Source organism: Vombatus ursinus, unplaced genomic scaffold (assembly GCF_900497805.2).
Source record: "Vombatus ursinus unplaced genomic scaffold, bare-nosed wombat genome assembly UNPS02014863.1, whole genome shotgun sequence".
Taxonomy (NCBI): Eukaryota; Metazoa; Chordata; class Mammalia; order Diprotodontia; family Vombatidae; genus Vombatus; species Vombatus ursinus.
Genome location: NW_020954641.1, coordinates 38,995,362 through 39,015,717, shown reverse-complemented (window position 1 = coordinate 39,015,717; position 20,356 = coordinate 38,995,362). Strand labels below are relative to the sequence as shown.

Here is a 20,356-nt window from a genome sequence, read left to right as displayed (position 1 = left end):
GATTGGCATCATGGTTCTCTTTGGGTCTTCCCACTTTAAAGCCCAACCCATGGATCATCTCATCTGGCATATTTCTTCCCTAATCCTCCTCAGTTAGAAATGATCTCTTTTTCTTTGAAAAGGTAACTTTTTGAAAAGGTTTCAGGCCACCTGTCCTGTGCATGAAATGATTTTTTTCTAACTCAATATTATAGTTATTTGTGTACATCTCATTTTCTCCTCCCCATTTCCTTAGCAGATATAAACCTTATGAGGCAAGGACAGTGTCAGTTTCCATTTTTGTAATCCTGGGTTCAAATGTGATCTCTTGGTTACTACCTGTAGGACACTGCAAGTCCCTTAAACTTTTATGATCTGTTTCTGTATCTGTAAAATGAGGGAAGTTGGGTAAGGCAGCTAGGTGGAACACTAGGCTTAGAGTCAGGAAGGCCTGGGCTCAAATATGGTCTCCTACACTTACTAGGTGTGTGACCCTGGTCAAGTTACTTAACCTTTCTGCCTCAGTTTCCTCAACTGCAAAATGGAGATGATGATGATAATAATATTAATAGCACCTACGTTGCAGGTTATGGTGGCCTATAGTAGATACTTAGTAAAATTTTGTCTCTTTCTGTATTAACTTTATTTTTTAATTTTTAAAATTTATGTTTAACATTCATTTTTTAATATTTTGAGTTCCAAACTCTCTCTCTGCCTTCTACCCCTCCTCCACCCATTGAGAAGGCCAGTGAAATGATATCAATTATAAATGCAAAATATATTTCCATCCTTCCTATACTTTAAAAATACAGCTTCAGGATCAGTGTTAAAGGCTAAAGTTTGAAGAAAGATCTGGACCATTGTTTTGCATACTTATTTAAATGATAATGTTTTCTTTTCTTTTTTTATTATAAACTTTATAGACACCAACAAATATGAACACATCCAGATAGAAAGAGCAGAATCTCTATTATGTCAGCTTGAGCATTTTAAAATGATATATTCAGTTTAACACAGTAGTACCAATGTTGCCCTGCTTCACTATGTGCCCTTCTTATCCTCCTTTTTTCTTCTATGTATGTTTTAAATATTTCATTATTGCTATTTTCTTTTTTTTTTTCCTGCATCACTATCCATACCCTTATTCCCCTTCGTAGCACTCCCCCAAAACAATAAAAGCCCTCGCTCTAACAAATAAGCACAATCAAGCAAAATAAGTTCACAAAATCAAGCTGAACTCAAAATATTGGTCACATCCTATACCTACTTAATCAGTCTTCTGGGGTTGTGGTTGCTTCTTAAGTCTTTCAGAGCTGCTGTCCTTTACAATCATGTCATGATATAAATTTGTGCTCTTTTCACTGTGCATGCATTCACATATGTCTTCCCAGATTTCAACCCTTCCATCTCTTTCAGTATAACATTCCTTTACATTCATGTGCTATGATTTGTTCAGCTATTCCTCACTTGATAGGTGTTTATATTACTTCCTGTTGTCATCATTTTGGGGCCGGGTACTGCTATAAATATTTTTGTCGTACTACTGTAGATATTTCCCTCTGTCTTTAATGTTGCTGTTCAGTTGTTTCAGTAGTATCTGATTCTATGTGACCCCATTTTGGAGTTTTCTTGGCAAAGATACCATAGTGGTTTGCCATTTCTTTCTCCACTTCATTTTACAGATAAAGAAACAGGCAAACAGTGTCAACTGACTTGCCCAGGATCACACCGCTAGTGAATGTCTAAAGCCAGCTTTGAACTCAGGTCTTCCTGCCTCCAGGCCCAGCACTCTGTTGCACTACCTAGCTACAATTCTAACTGTGCTCCCCCTTCCCCCCCCCCCCCCCAAAAAAACCTTTCAATAAATCAAAATGGTCCATTTTGGTTTTTTCATTCATTTCTGTCCAAACAAATGTTTGGTCAAGAATTCTTCACCCTATCCAGAATTGTGAAAAGAATTCCTTGTTTATGATAACAATCTTCTATGTAGGTTCAGAAATTTGTAATCTTATAGATTTAGAGTGTAGAAGACCTTAAATGACATGTAGTATAGCTCCTCACTTTACAGATAAGGAAACTGAGGCCCAGAGAGGAAAAGTGACATACCCAGGGTCAAACAGGCAATAAATAGGACAGGTAGGATTTGAACCACAGATAGACCGGTCCAATACTCTTCCCACTCTATAACACAGTGTCTTTTATTTAGGTCATGTATTCATTTGGATATTATTGTGATATAGGTTATGAGATATTGGCCCAACTCTAATTTCCCGCAGTATGCATTCCAATTTTCTTGGCAGTTTTTGTTAAATAGTGATTCCTTACCCCCAATAAGTTGGTCTTTGGGTCTGCTAAAACACTATGTTACTCTGTTCAATTGCTTCTGGTTCTTGTGTTCCTAATTTATTCTGCAGATTAACTTTTCTGGTTTGTTTTTTTTTTTAAACTAAACGTACCTTTTCTGTAAAACATCTTGTAAAGATCTTTGTCATATTTTTGTAATTCCTGGGTGTCTTGGTAAGTGACTCTTATATGTTTCATAGTAATTTTGCTTTTTCTTTAGTCCTGGATTTTGTTGGTAACAGAAGGTTAATTTTGTATGTGAGAGCTTATCTTTTACCTTGATATGTTAATGAAGTAATTGTTTCTGGGATTTTAAAAAATTCAATCTATAGAATTCTCTAAGTACACTATTATGTCATGGATAAAATCAATAATTTTGTTTCCTCTTTACATATGTTTATTCCCTCAATTTCTTTTTATCTATGGCAATAGCCATAACTAGCATTTCTAGAACTATATCAAATTACATTGGTGACAATGTACATCCTTGCTTTACACCTGCTCTTTTTGCAAAGGTCCCTGAGAGCCTTTCTCCATTACAGATAATGTCAAATGGATATTACTTACAGGAAAATTGTCAGAAAAATTCCATTTATTCCTTTGCTTTTTCTTTTTTCTGGGATAGGACCATCTTAGAACCATATTGGAGTTGGGTAGAATAACTTTCCCTATTTTTGCAAATAGTTTATGTAATATTAGAGTTAAGTGAACTCTTCACTTGTATGTAAATCCACATGAGCCTGGATTTTGTTTTATTAGTTTTTTACTTTGGGAGTTCCTTTGTGGCTTGTTCAGTTGTTTTTTTGTTTTGTTTTGTTTTGTTTTTTCTGAAATTTGGTTATTTGAATTCTCCATTTACTGTTCTTTTAATCTGAATATTTTCTATTTCTTCTAATTCTTTTTTTTAAGTTATCAGTTTTCTTGGCAGATTTGGACAAAATAATTTCTAATAATTTCCTTTATTTTCTCTTCATCTATTATGATTTTTTTATTATTTTGACAGTTTTCTTCTCTTTTTAAAATTAAATTAGATAATGATTTGATTATTAGGCTTTTTCCCTTCCAAAAACCAAGTCTTAGTTTTATTTATCAATTCAGTAGGTTTATTTTTTGTTTTCAATTATGTTTCTCTATTGCTTTTCAGAATTTCTATTTTTGTGTTTATTGGGTATTTAGAGTTGTGGCTTTTAGGGTTTTTTGGTTGGTTTGTTTTTTTACTTGCGTGCTCAGTTCATTGATCTGTTCTAAGTTTGAATTCTTCAAGTGTCCTTATTGATAGACAGGTCTTTTATTGTGTTGTGGTTGATAGGGATGTATTTAATACTTCTGTTTTTCTGAATTGGTATGTAAGGTTTTGTGCCTGAGATCATGGTCAGCTTTTGCAAACAAGCCATGAACAGCTGATAAATATGTATTCTCTTTTGAATTGCCCTCATAAAAAAAGAATTTAAAAGAGTGAAAAAGCTAAGCAAGACTAACCAACACATCAGCTGAATCTGACACTATATATAGTGTTCCACACTCATAGTCCCCAACCTGTGCAGAGGAAGGAACAGGAAGTATATTTTTTTCATCTCTTCTTTGAGGTTAATTTCGGTTATAATTATATAACATGTTAGGGGTAGGAACAGAAGAGGTGATATTGTAATTTCTATTTATATAGTTGTCATGTCCTCAACAAGCATTTATTAACCACCTACTATTTGCAAGCTACTATGCTGTGTTTTTGGGAGTTCAGTGGCAAAAATCAAACAATTCTCATGCATAAGCAGTTTAAATTTCTCTTCTCCTCTCTAGAGATCCCTCCTCTCTTTCTTTTTCTTAGCTCCCTCACAATTGAAAGCCCTCTTCTTCCTCCTTCCATTGAAAAGTTCAGAATTCATCTTTATATCAGTGTCACAGTTTCGCCTGACCCCCTATCTGGTTGGCTTTTCAGTAGGCAAAGAAGATACATTTCAATTTGTGGCATCACAGTGAATCTCTATGGAAACATTGTGAGAATGAAAAGATTATTATGGAAACCCTGATGAATTAACTCAATTCTGTCTCTTGGAATCCCTGACTTCTTTGAAGACCCAACTCAGGCAGTATCCCCTGCAGGAAACCTTTCCTAGCTCCCTCCCCAGCTAGAGCCTAAGGCTATGCCCCATCTAATCTGTATTGATGTTGTATGTGGTGAGTTTATAATCAGTTTCCCCATTTAGAATGTTTGTTTTGTATCCTAATCACTTGGCACAGTATCTCAAACATAGTAGGAACATAATAAATTCTTTGGTTTGATTGATCTTATTAATACTAGGATACCACTTTACATAGATTGTCCATTTGCTGTGGTAGAACTTAAAGAGTCTAGTTGGGGCAGCTCAGTGGCTTAGTGGATAGAGCCCTGGGCCTGGAGTCATGAACGCCCAAGTTCAAATCTGACTTCAAACACTTACTACCTGTATGACCCTGGGCAAGGCAGTTTGCCTTAGTTTACTCACCTGCAAAATGGGGATCACTATAGCACCTAACTCACAAGGCTGCTATAAGAATCAAATGAGATATTTGTAAAGTGCTTTAGCACAGTGTCTGTCACATAGTAGTATAAATGCTTGTTTCCCTTACCCCCAGATAAGTTAACCCAAAAATAGCCTAAGAGCTATGCTCATAAATGACTAAGTGCTAAAAATGAATGAAAAAGACACAACTGAAAGTTACATTCTCAGAACTATAAAGGAACTTTGGAGGTCATCTTGTCCAATTCCCTTATTTTACAGATGAGGAAATGAGACCCAGTGAAAAGAAGCAACTTGCCCAAGGTCACACAGCTAGTAAGTGACAAAACCAGGACTGGGGGCCCGATCTCCTGACTCCCAAGCTAATGTACTTTCCCCTCTGCTGCCACTACTTCTCTAAGTGTTGTAGGAGCTCAGAAAATGAAGAGGTGAAGATGGATTGGAACCACTAGGGACAATTCCATGAAGTAGGCACCACTTAAAGGATAATAACAACTAGCATTCACATAGTGCCTACTATGTGCCAGACACTCTGCTAAGCACTTTTACAATGATTATTTCCTCTGATTGTCAGGAAATTGAGGCAGACAGAAGTTAAGTGACTTAACCCAGAGTCACACAACTAGTAAGTGTCTGAGGCTGGATTTGAACTCCAGTTTAAATAAAGGATGGGGAAAGAACAGGAGTAGCGAGATGCAGGAGCATTAGTGTGAGCCCCACTGCAGGATATTGCCGTCCAAGATGGCACCTGTTGGAAGAATCATCATAGTTCATGAGCTAAAGTTTTGCATGTCTCTTGCTGGTCGTTTCAGCTCCCTCATGTTTATTATTAATTGGCTTCTCAGCGCTGCCTTCCTGTTACATCCTAACCTCTTCTATTACCATAGTTTATCCAGATTGCCCCCATATTAGCAGTAAGTTCTATGAATAGCTGGTGATGAGGAGGTTGGCCTGAAAGAAGTGGGTTCAGCAAGCATTGTGTGGTGGAAAGACCACTGATTTGAAGAGCCTGGGTTTAAATCTTGGCTTTGAAAATTAACTTCCTCTGTAGGATTTTAGATAATTAAGTGTTCTAGTTAAATATGAAAGAAGTGAACTAGATGACTTCCAAGTCTCCCTCCAACACTACAGTCCTAAGATCTTGGGTTTGGACAAAAAGTCTTATCAGGGATTTTGTTGTTGGAGAGCTTAAGGCTTCCTGAAGTTGGGTTGAACTTAGGGTCTTGCCAGATTTGATGAGGTTAAAATGAAGACTGAGACGTTGGATTAAAAGCCATCTAAAAGTTGGAAATTGCCTTACAGTACGAGTTGGGGTGGGTACTTGAGTATCAGGAGGAATCGCATCTGGAAGATTTTAGTTTCTTTCTAAGTTGTAATGGTATTGAAGTTTTTCAGTTGCCAGATGCCATATTGTAGTAGAGAGAGGTATGGATTGGATATGTGTATCTTTTTCAGAAGCTCTACATAATAAGAGGTATTTAGTTAGGTTCAAGCCTTCCTAGTGAATTGGGTGAAATAAACTATTAAGTACCTACTAAGTGCAAGGGCCCTGTGCTAGGGAGTGGTGAAAGTACCAAAAAAGTTTTCTTAAAGAGTTTTTTTTTTTTAGAGGGTTAGTGTTTTCTTTATTGTTTAGTGTTTTCTTAAAGTATTTTTTCCTACTTCCTCTTTATAGATACTGACAAATGTCCAAAGCCCAGCAGCTACTTTGGATCCTTTCCCAGAGTTCAGTATCTGAGCATTGTGCAAGGGAATTAATGGCAGAGTCACCAGAGCAAGGAGATAGAGGGGAAAGCTTTGACCCTCTCTCTTCCAAAGAGGAATTTAGGTCTGGAGGAAGGCTGGAGCAATTTTGGTCTTATAAATCTGGGTACACCTCCACTGCTTTTTTTTCTTTTTTTCTGTCCACATTTTTTTTTCACTGTCTCCTTTCTGGGCTTCTAGGCTCCGTCCTCTTCCCGAGCCAGGTTTATATGGTAGCTCTCGGGTGGAAGTAGTTTTCTAAAACAAGTACAGGAAGTCACTTAATTAGCCTGGGGAGGGGCGTAGGGGAAACTTAATTCTCTCAAAACAATCTCAGAAAATTAGAGTTTCCCTGATAGACAAGAAATGAATGCCCTTGCTCTCTCCCCAGAGTGAGGCTTATACAATCAGTGCTGAAACATCAATATTCCCTTCACAGTCCTTCCTTCCTTCCTTCTTTCCTTCCTCCAGCTTTTGGCTACTCTGCAAATTCAACAAGGCTTATATAATCCTTTCATCACCACAATGGTTTCCATGGAGACTGATTGTGATGTCACAAATGAGACTGTATCTTCTCTGCCTGTTGAAAAGTCAAAGCCAACCAAAAAAGATCAGGGAAGGTTGTGACCCTGAGATAGAAAGACTAATTTTGAACTTTGCTTTAGAAGAAGGAAGAGGAGGTCTTTCAGGTTGTGAGGGTGCCAAGAAAAGGAAGAAAAGGAGGAACTTCCAGAGAGCAGAAGAAACTCCTTGAGGACAGGGACTCTTTCATTTTTGCCTTTATATTCTCACTACCCTAGCATAGTGGCTTGAAGATAGTAGGTGCTTAATAAATGCTTATTGAGGATACAGTGACAAAAACGTAAATGGCAACAACAAAAACCAACTCATGAATGTGAGTGATTTTCATGACCAAGATTGGCTCCAAAGAAGAGATGAAAAAAAATGCACTTTCTTCTCTATTTTGCAGAGGAGGGGATAGTGATGGGTGGAACATTACACATACTATCAGACTCATTTAATAAGTTGCCTAGTTCCATTAAATTTTTTTTTCCCTTGGCTCTCTGGCTAGGAAAGGGGTTAACATAGAAATAGAATGTTTAAAAAATAGGTCAATAGGAATTAATAGAATTGAATGAAGTTCAAAAAGGAAGAGGAAGTATACCAATGTACATCACTAGAAGGGAAATTGGCAATAGGGGTAAGGTTTAAGAGAAAAATAAAATGGACAACCAGGAAGGACACCGTGAAATTATATCCAGACTAGTTGTTAGGGTTCATTGCTACAAGTGATTCAGTACTTACCCCAAAGAAATAATTAATAACTTTGTAGCTTCATTCAAGTAAATCGTAGAATTAGACAGGTGTCCCAAAAGTCTTAGTGCAGGTTTAAGCTATTCATGGTTAATAAAGCTTACTAAAGCTATAAAAGACTAAACCTACACCAAAACTTTTGAAACACCCTTCATAAATCACCTGAGTGATCTCTGGTCAGAACCATCCTTGAGGGTTTAGGGAGAACCTTTTGAAACTCATCATGTTCAAGCCTGGGCTCATCATCCTTCCAGCTTTCTCCTAACTTCTCAGGGAGGAATGGTGGTGCTAAGAAAATAAACACTCAGGTTCAGAAACTGAGAGTCATCTTTCATTCTCCCTCAGCCTTTACATCCATTTGCCAAGCCCTGCAGGGTCTTCCCCCGTAACACTGCATTTATTTCCTCTCCACTCACCCCACCACCATCCTACTTCAGGCCCCTTTCCTTTTGTCTACACTAATCTAACCAATTGTTATTAGTCATGTCCAACTCTTCATGACCCCATTTGGGATTTTTTTTGGCAGAAGTGATTTGCCATTTCCTTCACCAGCTTATTTTACAAATGAGGAGACTGAGACAAATAGGGTTAAGTGACTTGCCCCAGGTCACACAGCTAATAAATGTCTGAGGCCAGAGTTGAGCTCAGGAAGATGAGTCTTCCTAACTCTAGACCTGGCGCATTATTCACTGTGCCACCTAGCTGCCCTAATCTAAACAATAGCCTCCTAATTAATATTCTGGTCCCCTTATTCTTTGTATCAGGTCTACACTTTAAAAAAAATTTTTTATAAAAATTATTTTATTGTGAACTTAACCAATACAAACATTTTAATGTATACAAAGTAAGAAAGTCATATGAGATGAGAAACTAAACTTTTACAATCCCTTTTTTTTTTTTTTTTTGGTGAGGCAATTGGGGTTAAGTGACTTGCCCACAGTCACCCAGCTAGTAAGTATTATGTGTCTGAGCCTGGATTTGAACTCGGGTCATCCTGACTCCAGGGCCAATGCTCTATCCACTGCGCCACCTAGCTGCCCCAACCTACATAGTCTTTCAAAGAAATTTTTTGTACCTGTATTAAATTTAACATGGCCGCCAACAAAATTGTTCTATTTCTTTCCTTTACTGAAGTTGATTTTGTGTTCTTCAGTGCAATTTCTATTTTTTATGATACTGTATTTTTGCCTCAGGATTTTAATTTTTATTTTTTGTTATTCTGACCTTGACACACATCAACAAACATTTCAGTATACAAAAAACAGAAAAGGAGAATTATATATGAAACTATAACTCTCTACTACTTGCAGCTTGATTTTTTTTTCAATTTTATAATAAATTCAACATATTAGTTCCAACATTGGCTTTATATTTTCTTTTTCTTTCTTTTTTTTTTGTGAGGCAATTGGGGTTAAGTGACTTGCTCAGGGTCACACAGCTAGTGAGTGTTATATGTCTGAGGTCAGATTTGAACTCAGGTCCTCTTGTGACTCCAAGGCCAGTGCTCTATCCACTGCACCACCTAGCTGCCCCTTGGCTTTATCTCCTTCTTAACTTTCTTCTTTTCTGTGGACTTTTTAGAATGTTTCATTGAGAATTTGTTTTCCTCTTTTTTTTTTTAAACATAGTCAAACAAAACAAATACGTGCATTGGACAGGTCTAAAAAATATGTGTTCTTTGCATTAAAAAAAATGTTTTCTTGATACTTTTTTCTTCAAATTTATCACTACCTAGTAACTCACTCTTCACTCTTTAAATATAATTCCTCTCTTGTAACATCTTTCACACAGCTACTAAAATTAATTTCCTATTGCATGAGTCTGGTTATCTCACTCCTTTACTCAAAGCCCTATTGCCTATAGACTAAAATGCAAATTCCTTAGCCTGGCTTGTAAGGTCCTCCCCAGTCTCCCTCCAACCTATTTTTCTCTCTTTGTTTCATATTATTACCTTCCTTCATGATCTCTGGGTTCTCATCAAAATGGCATAAAAACCTTTCCCCAGACTCAACAAGCCATCTCCTATGAACTTTTCCAGGACATCTCCCATAGCAGGAATCATTCCTCCTCATCTTCTGTTCAAAATCTTCCCCTCCCTTCAAGACAATTCAAGTATCCCTTCCTTTTTTGGATACTTCCCTGATAATCAGAAGGGAAAGTCTTTTGTTCCTATTACATTCTATCTTGCGTGATACATATTCATATATGTTATATCCCTCTTCCCAATAGATTGCAAATTCCTTGAGATCAGAATGTATAGTTTTTCATTTCTGTGCCCTGGGTACCAAATCCAATGCCTTGCACTTGAAAAATGCTTAATGGATTTCTGAATTGCATTGCAATACCAGTGATTAGATTGTAAGTTCTTTACAGACATAGACTATGTTTTATTTCTCTGTATAGCTTTCTCTGTACCTAGTACGGTGTATTTGAGTATAGTAGGTCCTTGACAAATGTTTATTGAGGGAATTGAACTATTAATGTTTCCTCTTTTTCTTTTTTCCTTTGCCTTCTTTCACAGTTCATCCATCTCAGGAGCCTGGCTGGTTAGAGGGAACTCTGAATGGGAAGACAGGATTAATCCCGGAGAACTACGTTGAGTTTCTCTAAGTTTGGACACCCGAGCAATACTGCTGAATGTTACATGGTATCCATGACAACTGCTGATCAGGGTGCAATAGATCATTTCTCTCAGCCAGGAGAAATGCAGGGCGATGGACTCTTTTTCCTCTGTCAAAATGAATGTTTCTGTGAATCCTAGTTTCCCTGTGTCTGTGATCATCTCAGCTGATGCGCACAGCAGTGCTTCGAGTGGTGGAATCAGGAGGACAGCTGGGTTCTGAGACGTTGGTAGAAGGCTTGCAACGTGGCCATTTTCTCATGAACGCTTCAAACAGAGAGGACTTATTCTCATCCTGGGGGGATCTGAGCACACGACTCAGGCATGGAGGAGTAGGCAATAAGTTTCTCCCAGAAACCCAGGAGGTGGGGGAAGGAGACTGACCAGAAGAAGGGTCTCTCTCTGATGGTGGGGTGGGCTTCTGCATTTGTTTACAGCAAGCTCTTTCTTCATTCCATGAGACCCACTCTGCTTGCAGGCAAGCTGCTGCCTGTCTGATCTTGGGGTGGGAAGGGGTTAAGGCATTGTTTACATAATTTCAAACCACTCACCATTTCTGTAGCAGCTGTTTGCCCATCCTCAGCAGAACTCAGTCCAATCTTCTCACAGGAGGGAGCACACACCCCCCCCAGCAAAGGCCTGTCTCTTCAACTGAGGGCTGTGATCACCTGGTAACCATGGCAACCTGGCCTGCTGCAAAACAAACAAAAAAAAGAAAACACAATCTCTCAAACACAGTTTTTTGCTCTTTTGCTCTTTTCCTTCACCCCTTGGCATTGGTATCTTTTCCTAATGGTTTTAAAGGACTACTTCACAGAAGAACGGAGAAACTGGGATGGTCTCCTTGGGGGCAGGCATGACAGCAGCTGGGAATTGGCCCCTTTCTGGATGAGCATGAGCCGTACCAGTTTATATTTGGAGCAAACCCTCATAGCATTTTTGAGATTAGATTGCAGCTAGGCAAAACATTTGTGTTGCATTCAACTGGCATTTCCTCTCTGGAGGACAAGATGCTGCTCCTGAAAGATGACTTATTCCCTTTGTCTTTCTGTTTGTCCCATATCCTGCCCATCACCTCTCCTGGGCTTAGTCAGAACTGCACCCTTTCCCCATTCCCTCAAACTCTTGCTTATCAAATTTGTCCGACAGAATATTGAGTTTCCACATTTGGGGAATGGGCCTAGTCCAGCTCCCCATTCCTCTCTTGGTGGTTTTCAAGGATATCTAGTTCTTACCATGTGGCCAAGGATGCCACATCTATTCACTGCCATTAGTATAGAGTAAATTGTTTTTTCAGTCCACCTAAGTATTAGATTGTTCTTCTAGCAAATTGTGATTCTAAAAGAGACCTCTTCCCCCGCAAGGAAAAAAAAAAGTAGAAGGAAAAAGGTGGTTTCTTGAAAATTATATTCTCTTTGCAAAGAAGGGTGGGCACTTGGAAGATCTTTGTGGGTAGAGATTGTCTTCTGAGATTGTCTTAGGGTAGGAAGAAAGGGGCCAGAGTGGGACTGTTTTCTGCTTCAGGTAGGAGTATTAAGGGTAAAAAGCTTTACAAATTCCTTTGAACAGCATCTCATTGGCTGACACATTCACAAAAGAAAAATGCTGAGCTGCCTGACCGCCCTTTTGGAACAAGCATGTTTGTACCAAGGAGAATTACCCTCTCCCTGTCTGACCCTTGAGTCCTACAACTCCTGTGGAATTAACTTCAAAGAAAGAAATGAAACTTGAGTTGGTGAATTACTGTATCTTACTTTTTTATTGAAGAAATTAACTTGTAAATAGAGAAATTTGAATACTCTATGGTAAAGTTTTATATTTGATATTTTAAGATGAGCTATAGTGAATGAGCTACTTGACCCAAGCTTGTTTGGTGAAGAAAAGGATGATCAGGACACTTTAGCCAGCGTAGCCCTGACAAAATCTCAATTAGCCCCAACTGCTCATTTGATTGGTGGGAAGTGCTTTTGCTAACTTTCATTGATCCAGAAATATTAGCTAATTCTTTCTCAGGCCTTGGTGTTGGAGTAAGAGGAAAGGAGGAGCTTAAGTAAATAAAACCTCCCACTGAGTGATTGATCAGCTTCTGGAGTAGTGAGGTAGGAGAGGCAGGAGCGTGTTTCAGTGGCCAGTGGGCATGGGGAAAGAGCAAGGGATTTTCAGTTGGTATTCTCTTAGGGGTAATGCATGATGCTTACCATATATGGAGGACATGTGACAGCTTCTGGATCTTTATCCCTTACCTCCCCCCACCCCCCCCCACACACACATCTAAGACTCACTGGTTCTTGAGTATCTGCAAGGGATTAAAATCTAGGCCTTCTTCCCTATTTCCTCTACCTCCTATACACCTTTCTTCTAGCTATTGAAACAAGAGGTGAACATGATGGTCGCGAGCATGTCCTTCCTTTTATCCTCATTGGCATAGAAGGTTCTAGCCTCATCGATGCCATCAATGTTATCAGAGCCAGGTGTTTTGTTTTCATCCCCAGTTCATGCGAGTTCCCCCTTGTCATTTTATCACAGCTCAAGGATCGACTGTGTGTTTTCTAGTAACCCAGTCAAGGTCTTCCAAGAACACTGCTGTAGAATAAACAGAACAAGAGTTCTGCATGGGCAGAAAGAAAGGGCTCAAAGGGGTTGTTGGTATTAACCCAAGGAACCAGAGTCCATATGGATAAGGCAGAGTATATTCCTTGGGGGAATGAGAGAGGAAGGGAGGGATCTCCCAAAGAAGGAACAGTCACTTCGAGGGCAAACAATTTCCAGTCTTGTCTTGTGTGCTTTTTTTTTTTTACCAATAAAAAGAAGCAAACCAAAGTTTTCAGTACATTTGGTATATTTAAATAGCAACGTACCCAGTCAGAGCTAAGTGTATGTGGGCTCTGTGCACTGTCCTGACTAGAGAAAGTTTCCCCCTTTGCCGTCCTGTGGTCCAAAGCATTTTCCCTTGGAAGCTTATTCATCAGTCCACAGCAGGGAGTCTTGTTTTGGAGCCAAAGGGAGATAGAGCTGCTGTCCTTGAGATTTTTCAGGCTTATCCCCTTCCCTTGCTAGGCTACTCTAGGCCAGTGACAGATGGCTCTATGTTTTCTGCTTTTCTCAGCAGCCTGTCTTCATGCCTATTAGCCCCAGACCAGGTAAAAAACCACTCTGAAAAGGGACCAGGGAGAAGAAAGACATTGTCCTTTTAACCTTGGTCTTTAATATTTCCATTATTGATTTTCCCCCAGTTTTCCATCTTTCAGCTTAATTAGAAATGTGGTAGGGAGGATGGAATGATGGACTGGAGTAGAGAAACTGGTCATTGGTGAATGTTTACCTGAGTTCACCCTGGAACCTGACACCTCTTACAAAGCCTGATGGATCCTTTATTTTGGTCAAAGTGATGAAGATCTTCTAGATGACTACCAGGACCTGAAGAATGGGGTCAGCTGGCATACCTCCCAGTATTGAGGAGGTCAGCAATTCTCTCAGCTCTTTTCAGATCTCCAGAGATAGAAGTTATACAGCCTAGCCTCCTTTTGATCTCCCAACCTTATGTTTACCACTTCCTAGGTGAAAGTGTTCTTCCTTATCTCTGACCAAATTCCCATTTCAGTGTTAGTCCACTTTTTGCTTGGTGCTCCATGGACACTGAAAACAAATGACACATTTGTGGGTGATAATGACCTTACTGAAGGTCAGTTTGGACACTTGCCTAGGACTCTACTTGTAACAGTGCCCAGAGAGGAAAGAACTCTAACACCTCTTTAAATCATAGATTTGGGAATAATAAAAATAACAGTCCTGCCTGATTAGTAGAGCTTCAGGTGACTTAGAAGTTCATTACCTTAGGGCATTTTGCCTTTTAGGCGCTCCTACTTCCTAAAGGCACCATGAATCATCTATTGGACAGTTATGTATAAAGGTACATTGGGAACGTCAGTTCCTTCTACAGCCATACAATTTAACATAGGCCTATATGTATTGGAAAAACAACTCTGTCACGGCCAGAAAAGCAGTCAGTATTAAAATTTGCTGCCTGATTTTAAAAAAAAAATTGTTACCAATATGTTCCAGTTTAGAGAGTTAACCGTTATCTCTGGCTAATTTTCCTATAATCAGTTACTTTGACAGTCCTGTTTCATACTTCCCAATAAAGTCAGCAGCTATTAGGCAGTTCACTGTGCTGGTGTTTAAAAAATTCTCCATATGCTCAGATGTGTTTAGCAGCCATACTGATCCCCCAAGAACGCCCTGTTGCTCCCTACTTGGAGAATAAAATACCAGTAGTAGTGAAATGAACCTTACTCTTACAGACTACCTGTGATAAGACTCCAAAGGGTTATAATTAGCTTCTTCCTTTGATATCTATAATTTTCATTTAAAGAGCTTCCAAACATGGGGTGAAAAGACACTTAGAAAATCCAAATGCACCAAAACCAAGCAGTGGAATGAGTAGGCATCTAACACTACTTCTAGAGGGACCCCTTGGGAGATTAAGGAACTAACATCACTCCATGGGTCTATACGTCACAGTGCACAACGAGATGGGGAATATGACATGATAACAACATTGGAAGTTGAGGCAGGCCCCAGAATACTGTTGAATGCCCAAGTGATGATTTTAGTATCATTCCCCTAGTCAAAATTTTCTACAGTGTTCCCATTTGAGAAGCAGAATATTAGAATAAAAATAGAAAAATCAGCAGAATGTCACAGCATCTAGGCTACTCAGACCATGCCTTGAAAGTGTTAAGTGATGGTACCGAATGGTTTCCACCTTGCTATACAAAGACTACAGGCATCTTTCTTGACCATTTAAATGTCCATCCTCACAGGCATATCACATCCAGGGTTAGTTCTATACCTGTGAATGGAAAGATCTGAAAATTCAACATATATATATATCTATATGTAGATATATATATATATGAGTATGTGTTTGTGTATATGTATGTACATAACATATATTTACATATATAGTTATATAAGCAGACCCACAGAAGCCTGCAGTCACTGAGCCATTGTAGAGTTAAAGATTCAGGGGTTAGGAAATAGGTTAGAGAGGCAAGTTACTGACTCTAAAAAATGATCAGAGGTGTAAATTAAGTGCCATTTTAAAACTTTGTTCATATTTATAAGATGTTTACTATCTACAGCGATGTTCTTTATTAACTTAAAATTATGTTGAAAAATCATACATTGATTGTGGTAACTGGTTCTCAGCTACCATGTTCAGAAGCATTCTCAAAGATGTCAATATTTCAGGAAAGAAAGATTATGCATGTTTTAATTTGTTATTTAGGCTACCTTTGAGTGTGCTATAAAGTGCTGTGATGTAATAAATATTAATAAAGTACTTAAAAATGGCACCTTAATGTTAAAAAATTATACTGTATAAATAATGCACTATCTTAAACTTCAACTCAGTATTTGGTATTGACTGGTGTGTAGAATCCAGTACAGTAATTACAAAGTAATTTGTGATTAGAGTGCAACTCACCCCACACACAGACACCAGTTATTAGTAAAACAGATATTTGTTTTGTTTCACCATGTGCGAGCTTTAAAGAAAAAAAATGCTATTGCTTTATTCTACTGCAGCTATGGAGACCAAGCAATTTCTGTCCACGTGGCCTTTGAGACTTTCCTTTCTTACATTTGGTCAGTTTGTGTGACAATCCCTGTAAAAGGAGTGGAAGTTTGATTTCAAATTAAATGATTTTTCCATTTGGTGGCATGTCTTGTTTCTTTGGACTTGGATCACTTTTAATAGGTATATATCTATCAATCAATACAGAAAAGGACACTGTTTATCCTAAACTTTTTGAACAATTTCAGTTAGTTCTTACTGGATGATCTGACTTTGATTTGAAGTTGCCTGTAGACATCTAGAGTTGGAAGGGACTTCAAGGGCCACTGGGTCCAATCCCCTTATTTTACTGCTGGTACCACTAATAATAATAATGAAAACAATAACTGACATTTATATGGTGTTTTTAGGTTTGCAAAGTAATTTTATGTTCATTGTATCACTTGGTTCCCACTTGAGGCCCAGAGGGGTTAAGAGATTCCCATGGTCATATAGCATGTAACAGCCTTAAGAATCCTGATCCTTTAATTCCAAATCCATTCTTTTTACTATACCGTACTGCATCTAGTTGAACCTACCAGCAAAATCCTCTCTGCAACCTCTTTGACAAGTACTTCCCTCGAAGACCTCCATGGAGGGAGAACTTAATGACTTCTAAGGCAGGCCATTCTACTTTTGGACAGGCTAATTGAGTGTTTATCTCTTCCCTCCCTGTCCCTCCCCCCACTCCTCTCTCTCTTTCCTTTATTCTTCACCATGTGACCAAACATAACATCTCCAATCCCTCATTCTAAGAGGTAGGCCTTATAATACTTGAAAACAGTTGTCATGCCCCATCCTTTGCTACCCCAAACTTTCTCTTCAATGCTAAAACACCTCCAATTTCTTCAAACATTATATGCCATGAAAGCTGGTTCCTGTGAGATAAAGGAATGATTTTGGTTACCTTCTGGTACTAAAGAACCATAGGGTTTCAGAATAAAAGCAGGTGTAAAAGAAAGATGCCCTTTCTCCCTGTTATTTGACATGACTAAAAATGCTCACAACAGCAATAAAACAAGAAAGGCAGGCAGTGACTAAGAGGAGGCACATGTCCCCATTGTGAAGCCATGTGATAGTTTATTTAGAATATTCAAGAGTATCAGCATAGACTCTGAGATAATTAATAGTTTCAGGAACAAAAGATTCAATAGAAATCCATGAAAATTTTCAGCATTTCCCTATGCAGCAACAATAAAACCCAAGAAGAAATAATATAAATTCTAAATATTAAAGTATAAAAAAATGTCTACCAAGAAATATTCAAGGTCTGTAGAAATAGAGTTACAAAACACTTTAAAGACAAATGTCAAATGTTTGGCAGAACATTCGTTGCTCATAGTTGGGCTTCAATTAAGAAATTATGGGATTATTCGATTTGGTGTTAATCAAACTGTCAAGAAGTAATTCATAGAGTTTGACAAAATAGTGGCAAAATTCATTTGGAGCAGCATGAAGTGTAGAATTTCGAGGGAAATAAGGAGTGAGGTGTAGTAAAAATGAAGGAGGCATAGCATTTCCAAACTTCAATGCATTGAACCAGTAATTAGTGAAACCATTTGATGCTTATTTTTTTAAAAAAATGGAAAAGTTGGGTCAGTAAAACATCAGCCTTTGAGAAAGGGAAGAGATCTCAGTGACCATCTGGTCCAACCCTTATCTGGAAGGAATTTCCATCATAACATTAGACAAATTGGTCATCCAGATGCCATTTGAAAACCTTCAAGGAAGGGAAACTCCACCACCTCAGTTCATTATGCTTTTGAATAGTTCAAATTGTTTGGAAGTTCTTCCTGGCATTGAAGAGAATGAATTTAGTCGTTCTTCCACACAATAGCCTGTCAGGTACTTGAATGCAACTATCATGTCTCCCTAAAGTCTTCTGCATGTTAAAATAGTCCTAGTTCCTTCAACCAACTAGAGAAGCAAGCTTCAGAATCTAAATCCAGGGTTTGTTCAACACAAGCATAAATTACTTAGGGGAAAAAATTTTCTACTGAGAAAACTGGAAAACAGTTTGACAAAAATTACGTTTTGACCATCATCTCATGACGTAACCCACAGTAAGCTCAAAATGAATGTGTGACCTGAACACTAAGGATCACACTATACAAACTAAAAGAATAAGATCAGATAATATTCCCTTATAGCCTTGGTTAGGGTGAGAATGAAGGAAATCAAGTGAATAAATAGACCGTTGCATTCTCATTCTTCATTCACAAAGTCTCATCAAGCTCTGGCAGCTTAAAATGCCATATTTTTGAACTCTAGCATATTAGAGCAGTAGTAGGAAACACTGAATCTCCTACAAGGAGACATACTCTGAGGACTTCCCTGGCAATCCTGTAGAGAGAGAAGGTCAGACGCTGACCAGCAGCTGGATGAGGGTGGGGAAAGGAGTCCTCTTCCAGACTCTGAGTTTTCTGAAATGTGTCCGTTATAAATTTCTAGCAAGCACTACATGTCAGAGTCCCCTAAACATACATTCTCTACTAACCTCTCAGATTGTTGCTACAGCATGAGGTTGTGGCTAGAGTCCAAGTGAAGGAAAAAAGATCACAGAAGGCAAAAAGGGATCACTTTGATTACGTGAAATTGGTGACCTACACAAAATCAGTGCATCTAGGATAAGAAGGAAAATTCAATTGGGGGAAAAAATCTTTACATCATATATAGAGAATTAACACAAATATATAAGACCAAGAGCTATTCCCCAGTGGATATATGGTCAAAAGATATGAACAAACTTCTCAAAAGAATAATTATAAATTATTAACCATACGAAAGATTAGGGGAAAATATCACTAATAAGGCAAATGCAAATCAAAACTGAGGTTTCCTTGTAACATTTAGAAATGTTAGGTTCAGATGACAAAAGATGGGAATGGTCACTTTTGGAGGGGATGTGAAAGGCAGACACTCTGATACAAGGTGGGTAGAGCTATTAATCCAACCATTCTGTAAAGCAATTTACAGTTATCCTAATTAAGTGATTAAAATGCCCATGCTCTGACCCAGAGATCCCACTTCTAGACTTCTATCCAAAGAAGTTCAAAAGCAGAATGGTCCCATGTACAACAAAATAGTCATAGCATACTTTGCATGGGAGCAATGAACTAGAAACAAAGTAGGTACCCATCAATTAGAAAATGGCTAAAGGAAATGTAGCATATGAATGTTATAAAATATTACTGCCCACAAGTGAGAAGACATGAAGTTAATTTTTTAATGGTGATAACCCCCATGTCCTAAAATAATAATAGTGGATGTTTCCATAATATTTTAAAGTTTTAAAGTGCTTTGTAAACTATTTAAGACATAATATAACTGAACTACATGATTCCATAGGATCTATTCATCATTTATAGCACTTTCTGGGAAGAAATGTTTCCAATATTCCAATAAAGGACAACAAAAGTGGGCAGGCTTGTGAGGTGATGAGCTCCCCATCTTCATATGTGTCTAAGCAGAGTCTGGATGACTGCTTGTGGTTATTGTAGGAGAGATCCCAATATCAAATGAATCATGAATTGGGTAACTTCTAAGGTCAGAACCCTAATTTTGATGAAAATACCTGAAAATGGGCTCCTTATATGCCAAAATTATTTTCAGGAGGCCTAGGTCCATAGGAAATGTAAAACTTTGTTAAAGCCAAGCCTGGGAACAAATCAGGACATAGCATGATTAGAAAACTTCCTCTTGGGTAAAAGCCCTTTACTCAGTTATTTGAGGTTATTGGTACCTCTACTCATAATCCATTTTTAGATACCCACACAGTTCCCCAAGCGAGTCCCAGGGACACTGGCCACAACCTCGTGTTGTGGCAATAATCCCTGAGAGGCCAGTAGAAGATGAACGTTTGGAGGACTCTGACATGTAGTGCTTGCTAGAAATTTATAGCGGACACATTTGAGGAAAACTGAGTTTGGAAGAGGACTTTCCCCACCCTCATCCAGCTGCTTGTCAGCGTCTGACCTTCACTCTCTACAGGATTGCCAGGGAAGTCCCCAGAGTATGTCTTCTTGTAGGAGATTCAGTGTTAGAGCTCAAAAACAAAGCATTTCAGGGCACTTTAAGCTACCAGAGCTTGATCAGACTCCGTGAATCAAAAGGCTCATAGAAGGACAGATGGGAAAAGAAGATTAATGTTATGGAAATCTCCTTATAATTAAGAAAAGTAATAGAATTTTTAGAGCTAGATGGTACTTTAGAAGTGATTGAATGTAACCCATTTATCTTACA

At 38.4% G+C, this 20,356-nt stretch overlaps 1 protein-coding gene across 1 annotated transcript in view; it reads left to right on the top strand.

The window, feature by feature from the left end:
• ARHGAP26 (Rho GTPase activating protein 26) overlaps positions 1–16,217 on the top strand; it is a 516,697-nt gene extending 500,480 nt beyond the window's left edge. Inside the window, exon 23 of the mRNA XM_027841739.1 lies at positions 10,399–16,217. Within this exon, the coding sequence (XP_027697540.1) occupies positions 10,399–10,487 (89 nt within the window). The 3' untranslated portion in view covers positions 10,488–16,217. The remainder of the gene's footprint in view (positions 1–10,398) is intronic.
• The last annotated feature ends 4,139 nt before the right edge of the window (positions 16,218–20,356 follow it).